The following is a 7,732-nucleotide window of genomic DNA, read 5'->3' on the forward strand; positions in this document are numbered from 1 at the left end:
GTGTGTCTCCTCACACACTCACACGGTCTGAATTTATATGAGAGCAGAGGCGGGTCCATCCACTCTGCACTGACATGTGAAGAAGGCGGGACAAGGGGCTCTCTATGTACTCTGTTAAACTCTGTAACTCTGTTTTGCCTGTTCATTTCACGCTCATGCAAATTTCTGCAATCACATTATAATGTCCTATGAAAAATAAGTACTTTATATATCTTTGCCTTTTGAGTATAATAAATTAGCCTTTTTGAAATTATGCGATTCATATGTAGTGCCCAATTTAAAAAAAAAAAAAAAGGTTTATGTATGTATATTTATGAAACCACATCATTTTTGTGGATTTTGTCACATGTGATTATGGTTTCTTTCACACTAATTTTATGTTGTTCTATATAATACGATATGCTTTGTATATTGTAGCTTGACATCCAGTGTATATAATCTACCTGTGCTATACTATATATCAAGGAAGTGAACTATCTGACACATACAAAAACATACAACAGTGGAAGTAAACTACCAGCACAATATACCAGTATAATACTAGTATGTTTGCTGTGTATAAAATAGGCAAACAATGTATTCTCATATAGTGCATATAGTTTTAGTTACACACTGACCGCTATCTAAGCCATTTATTTTACTGCTATTTAGCAAAAGTCTACCTCCAGATTTATTATGTATGTATGTGTACATATAATATCCATAATGTAAACATAAACATAACAAATACTGTAAATATATATTAGTTACAGTTTAAAATATGGTGGTTTTTAAGAGTATAATTTAACTGTGTGTCACAGTCAGATGAATTTGTGTCTTGAGTTTCACGCCTCCCTCGGCTCAGGGCAGTAGCCCAGTTGTCTGCGGCTGCAGAGAGACACCTCTGTCTGCGGTGGTGGGTGGTCGTACCTACTGGAGCACTAATGAGTTTCACACATTTAGGCCCGGCTCCTGAATGGACACAGTCATTGTTCACTGGCTGTTTATTTGTTGTTCTCCGAGGTTCGGCCTGACCTTTCTCCAGAGATTGAGACATTTCCTACCAGTGTCTGTGTTCCTCTGGGACTTCACGCTTCAATTGGAAATGCATGAGTGTAGGTATGAAAAACATGATCCTCTACATGCCCCCTGGCCCTGCTGACTCCACCAGCTTCCACACACCAACCATACACCAAGGAGTCACTGACACCACAATGTCACACTGGTGAGTGCTTCTTTTATCATTGATTTAATTTGATGAAAGTGCAACAATTTACTCGCTGCTGTCATATATTCATGAATGTTAAATGCTGTGTACTCTATGTGCAATATGAATATGAATGTAAAGCCACAGTGACTGACAAAGTTAAACATGTTCTGTCCTGTGTTGTGGATCATCATTTATAAAAGCCATCTGTTTTTAATCTACTGAGATTCCTCTTAAGCATTTACTTCTGTCTTGTCAACAGAGTATTAAGATCATCACTATGATATGCTTCACCTTGAATTCTTTGTCTGCAACTGTCTGTCTGCAAAACTATGTTGAACTATAAGCACAGAAAGCTTTTATCCCTCTGTCTAGACACAGTTTTTCTTTCTCTTTTTAAAGCCCTTATGTATTTCTGAATCATACAGTAGTCAGTATAGAATAAAATGTGATTTTCAGCTGGATGAAAATTATTATTTTTTTTTTTTTTTTCATTTTTTTACTGTCACTTCAAAATACATCTGATGCTCATGTTGGGGCCAGTGAGGGCCTGTGTTGTGCTCGGTGGGGCTATCATCACTTACAAACAGTTCTTCTAATGCTCTAAAGATGCTGTCATCCTCTGCCCTTATTCTGAGACAATCTACATGATTGCTTGTAGTGGAAAACAACAGTATTTCTTTACTACTTAATGTATCCTACAAAGATATTCAGCTGCATAGTTGTGCATGAGACATGACGTAGTAGAGCCTCTAACCTTTTAGCCTGGAAAGGCATTTGTCTTCCAGAGCAGGTAATATGTGGTGATGATGTTTTCTTTAAAGTCACAGATAGTTGTTGTGCCGTCAATCTTCTGTTGTTTTCCTGTCATTTCTTTGTCTGAGATGATGAGCAGTGAGACTTTGTTGTAACAGTAGATTTGTCAGAGTTTTATCTGCTCAGCATCAGCACTGTATTTATACTGTATCCTGCACCTGGGGTATTGCACAAGTTCTTCACTCTTAAGGATACATTTGATACATTTTAATCTTATTTCTTTTTCAACCTTTTAATACTTTTTTTCTCAGACAGTTTAATTGAAAAGATACAAACAACAATATATAGATATGAAAAATACTCTTTAGTCTCTCCATCCACCTCTACCCAGTGTCCATGTCCTTTTAAATCCCATTTTAATTTGAGAAGACTTTTATACAAAGGACTTGACCACACTGGTTAACAGAAATAACCTACTTTTAAGATTGTACCTAGTGAATGTGAAGAGCCTGTAATTTCTTTTGGCTAAATTCTTTGAAAACTGCAGTTACATGGGTATCATTTGTTAACTACTGCATTAATCCTTTACTTAACCTTGCAATATTTTGTATGAGATCATGCTGGCATGAATGAGCTTTCAGTCATGTTAAAGTGGTGCAGAAGTTTTCCCCTAGAGGGAGCTCTAAAGCGACATATAAAGTCCTCAGAGTAAACAAGCCAGCAGACAATTGAAACTACAGGAGCAGCCACACAATGAGCTATTTTAGCCAAAGGTTTAGTTTAAAGAGAGTCAGATTATGCACCACCAGTGCTTATCTTTCGTGGCTAGCTTTATCTTCTTTTAGTTCATGACTACAAAATCAACATTCTCTTATGCTGATTTAGTTGGGTGGATGGTTGTACAGAGGAACTCTGATCCTGGATTTGTGCATCATCTCAGCTCCAGTCATAAACACAAGATTAGCGGACTGGCATTTAAAAGATGTTATTACACAGCCAAAGATGAGACATCTGCCTTTCTGAGCTGAAGCTGACGTAAGGCTGTCTACAGGGTGAGTTAACGGGATGAGTGAAAACCTTTTTAAGTAAACCATAATAGGTCTTTCACTGATGGCCAGGCTCACGTCATCCTCTATTTAAACTGACCCTCATGAAATGTGAAACATAACAGTGTAATCAAGGATCTTTATCTAAATTTTGCTTTCATTCATACATCTCTCTGTCATACCCCAACCAACCCCCACCCTCTCTCTCTCTCTCTCAACAACAGGCAACTTGTTATTCTACATCTCCCTGAGCCCACTTTCCAGTCTATTAGCACCTCAACTGCCTGCTCTATTTGTAATCATCACATGTGTGCATATCTCTACCTGACAACAATTATCAATACACAGTTACAGATGCCTAAAGGGTGAGCATTCCTATGGAAGCCCAGCATTTATGTTAATGTTCAATCTATCACAGGGCCCTGCAGTGGGGACCAGGCTGTGTTATCATAAATCTCCTGTGCTTCCTGTGTGTGACAGGCGACACCTTTCTCTAACCCTGAAGTACTGTACCTTTAAACCAAACATATTTTAATGCCTACAGTGGCTCAGCCTCCTTACTGTATATCTACATTGTATCTGCGTAGGTTAAGGTACAGTGGCTGGCCCAAGTGACTTGTTAGACAACTTTGTCTGAATGCTGTGATTGTCCAACCACCATGACTGTAATAACTACATGCATTGTACCAACAGCCAGCACTTAGTAACACCTCTGAATCAATTATGGCCCTCGACCTGTCTTATCAATTAACGTGTCAAAAAGAATTTGTATGCGTGTGTGAGTGCTTTGAAATGGGCCAGCACTAGTTACAATAACTTTTATAAAAAAACAGGGGGAAGTGGAGGGAAATGAATGAAGCTTCTGTTTCCTGGTTGACATATACATTTAAACTCACAAAAGTGAGTACAACTGCATGTTTATGATTCTAGGGTATTTTAAGACAAATAGGACATGTGAGATAAAATCAATCACAAATCAAGGATTTGTCAAACACCTCCATTAAAATAACTGCTGCAAAGTCTTCTTGTCACTCACATACACATATACACAGAGAGAGAGACATTATCAGATCTCTTGAAGTGTCTCTGGTCTCCTCTCTGTCTGCAGCTTCATTCTTATCTGTGCAGATGCTCCTCCAGCTCTTCTCTCCCCCCAGGAGATGTTTCTCCTCCTCAGTCCCTTTAGCTTAATGTCCATGTCCATTAAAACTGACACACTGACACACACAAACACACACACACACAGACCGAATATTTCCTCAGTTCATTCATTTATTATCTCAATAAAATATCACTAAACCGGCTTGGTGGGAGTTTTTAAACCCTGTTTTACTGTAAGCTTTTGATGAGACATTTTAAATCCCTCCACATTTCATGGTGGATTTTAACACCATCGTTTTAATAAGTTGCCTGATACGTGTCCAGGTGCTGGGCGACGTTTAATAAACAACCAGCACGATTAAATTAATTCCCTTTGCAGTTCAAGTAAATTCAGTCTTATCTGCGGCTGATCGATGAGTGACAGGTCGGACTGGAACTGTTTCCCGTTTGACTGAAAGTTTGAAAAAGTTAAAGAGCCACTCTGTCTGCGGGTTTGTTTACCAAGCAAAGCTCCGGGACAGGACAAGCTCTCCAGCCTTATCAGCGGATTTGTGAATGGGACAATAATGAGCTAAGTTTGATAGAGCAGCACACTCAGGTCAGATGTCACTCCATCCATTAGTTTTTTTTCTTTCTTTTTTTTTTTTTTTGGATGGCTGCTTTTGATAAAACTGCGCAGAAGAAAGCTCCATTATCAATTACTGAAGGGTTTCAAATGAAGTCTGTTGTTTTTAACTGGATCCTAAGAGGAAAATTACACACTCTAACTGAAAGCAATGGATGGAGGCGGCTTGTCATATTTAATGTTGTTTAATAAGAGTTTATCACACAGTAATGACGTTTAAACGCCAGGAATCAGCTTCAAAATATTTCAGGATGTGGCGCTGATAAGTTTTGAAAAACCTTAAAAAACAGACAAACAAAAATATTATGACTGTCACAAAAAAGAAAACAACCAAAGGATTTAATCTTAGCCCCTGGAAGCAAATTAGTAGCATGTAAACGTAATTAACTGACGTAAAAATAAGACGAACTTTTGAAAATGAAGATTGAAAATCTAATTTTATATATTTAATTAAGAATTTGTACCTATTTAAAAACTGTGAACTATGTATAATCGAAGAAAAATAAAAAAGTGACTGGTTAATAAAGTGTATTATCTGTTTTCATCTGTTTTTAATTTGCCTCCGACTTTTTCAACAAGAGAAAACACAATTCCAAACAAAATATACAATAAAATTTTGATAGTGAAATATTTGATAGTTCTCTACTACACAGACTATTTATATTGCTTTAATCACCAGCCTCTTACACCCTGAACTGAAGCCTCAAAGTGTCCGTGGTTGAAGGGCCCCTCACTGCTACCTGTTAAATCAAGCAGCTGGTTATTGGACATCTGTGCTGCTGATGGAGAAACAGTGTGATGATAACTGCAGCCATACACGCCGCTGTTTCCGTACCCAAACACGGGGTTATACTGTCCAAGAGTAACATTATAAGGTGTTGAGTGTGAACCTGTGCTGCACAGCTTCCCGTCCCGCACCAGCACCGGTACCGCCACCCTCCTCGGGGTAAGTGGGTAACCCGCCAGCTCCAGAGACTTGTCCTGCCTTTGACGCTTACATTTGTACCTCCTGTTCTGAAACCAGATTTTGACCTGGGTGGAGGTGAGTTTGAGGATGTGGGCCAGGTGCTCTCTCTCCGGGGCGGACAGGTAGCGCTGCTGCCTGAAGCGCCTCTCCAGCTCGGACACCTGGGACTGGGAGAAGAGGACCCGGGGCTTCCTGCGCAGCCTGGGTCTGCCTTTTGCGGTTTTGTCGCAGTCGGGTGAACTGTCAAGACCGCTCATCTCTGTATATCAGAAATGAATGAAGAAAAATTAAGAAAATCAGTCTTACTGAAACGTAGACAACAAAATTCTGCTAAAAGTTTTATACATTTAAACTATACACACTGAATAACTTATTCTATTTGATAATATTTTATTCTTCTCAAATAAAATAAATAAAAATCTAATGATAGAATTGATAAGTATAGTAACATATAGTAAATTGATATTTACTATATGTCAGAATTTTGTCGAATAAAGTCAAATCTGATTGTTTTTACTTTTGTCCTGTTATACACTTTGTGAGTTTCCATGGAAATATTTTTGCAGTAGGCTAGAATATATTTTGTAGTAAGCTACAGCCTATTCATGAACATTATTTCATTGAGGAAAAAAAACACAAACACAATTTATATTTCTGCCACTTGTTTGAATAAAATAAAGTAAAATAGTAAATAACAAAGACGCACAGAAAAAAAAGTCATTTATAAGATGTAAATAAGATTATTTTGATGTTTTAAAGACGACACGGGTTAAAAGCGTACTAATTCAGAACTTAACTTTATTTGACTTAAAATTAGATTTTATAGTTTTGTTGTAATCGATCATTAACATTGCAGAGAAACAAACAGGACCTGTTTTCTTTTCAGAGAAGTGTGCACCTGGTTACCTATTATGATTGTAATTGATCACAGTGACCAAATATTAATAATAACGACAACAATAATCCTAGTAGTCAGCAGTCAGTGATCCTTATATCCTCATAAATGTGAGTGATTTCTTCTAGTTGTTTGGTGGCAGAAATGCATTTCTTTCCTCGTACATCATGGCTGGGTTTTCAGATAGTGAGATGTAAAGGAAAATGAAAATGTGGCAGGTCATAGGCCGTGTTTCATCCCTGGTGTTACACACCCAAGGCCCCATCCCGTCGTTCGGCCTAACCCTAAGTAAACAGCCATCTGCGTATAAAAAAGAACTAATTTGACCGTTATGTACAGCACGTATCATCTCACCCTGCTCATTTATCTCCTCCTCTGCTGCTGAGTTAAGCGAGTGGAGCTTCCCAGAGACGCACGGGGACACGTCTGGCGGACAGTCATAAAAGTCCCTGTTCCGGGACGCAGCGTGCACGTGCTGATGGTGGTGCATCGGAACAACCTGGTCAGTCATCAGAAATTCATTTTCAAAGTCCAGCTTCAAAATATCCTTGACAGAAAAAGGCGTCGAGGTTGAAGTAGTTGAACTGGGAGGATGCATTCCCACCCTGTTGATTAGGCTGTAAATTATTTTTTGATCCTTTTTTTTTTTTTTTTTTTTTTTAACGCGCCAGGCTTGTGTTGCTGGTGATGCTGACCGGACGTAGCCTATCTCTTAAATGGCGGATGAGTGAGGGCCTGGGAAGATTTAAATCATTCAAGGGTCCGGCTAGAGAGCAAGGGGAGAGATATATCTGTCACCCCTCTCCAAAAACACTGGCCAACACCCTGCCCTGTCTGCGCGCACAGTCCTGCAGCTCCTTTTCTTCTCACCTTACAGGAACAACCTCTCATCATGTCCACCCTTCTCTCTGTGTGTGAGGAGGTGTAATTAAGAAGGTTAATTAAGAGACAAGACTGTAGATGACTACTACGAAATACTACAAACATTTAAGTAATTCTGTGACAGTATTTTAAACACGTCATTTTGAATCAGGCTGCTGTTAAAATACGTGTAAAAATATTTTTACTTTTTTCATGTATACACAGACATAATGCCTGAGGTTGAACTTGTTAGAGTAAAGAAAGTTTGCGGTCGACAATCTGCATCATTGGAAAC

General features: G+C 38.7%; 1 protein-coding gene across 1 annotated transcript; it reads right to left on the reverse strand.

Annotated features, from left to right (window-relative positions):
• Positions 1–5,342: 5,342 nt before the first annotated feature.
• Positions 5,343–7,208, reverse strand: nkx2.7 (NK2 transcription factor related 7). Its single transcript, XM_018668332.2, has 2 exons — positions 6,931–7,208; positions 5,343–5,940 (listed from the first exon to the last, which is right to left on the reverse strand). The coding sequence occupies exons 1-2, from the start codon at positions 7,172–7,174 to the stop codon at positions 5,387–5,389; spliced, it is 798 nt and encodes a 265-aa protein (XP_018523848.1). The 5' UTR covers positions 7,175–7,208; the 3' UTR covers positions 5,343–5,386.
• Positions 7,209–7,732: the final 524 nt, after the last annotated feature.

This window comes from Lates calcarifer, linkage group LG13 (genome assembly GCF_001640805.2).
Source record: "Lates calcarifer isolate ASB-BC8 linkage group LG13, TLL_Latcal_v3, whole genome shotgun sequence".
In the NCBI taxonomy this organism is placed as follows: Eukaryota; Metazoa; Chordata; class Actinopteri; family Centropomidae; genus Lates; species Lates calcarifer.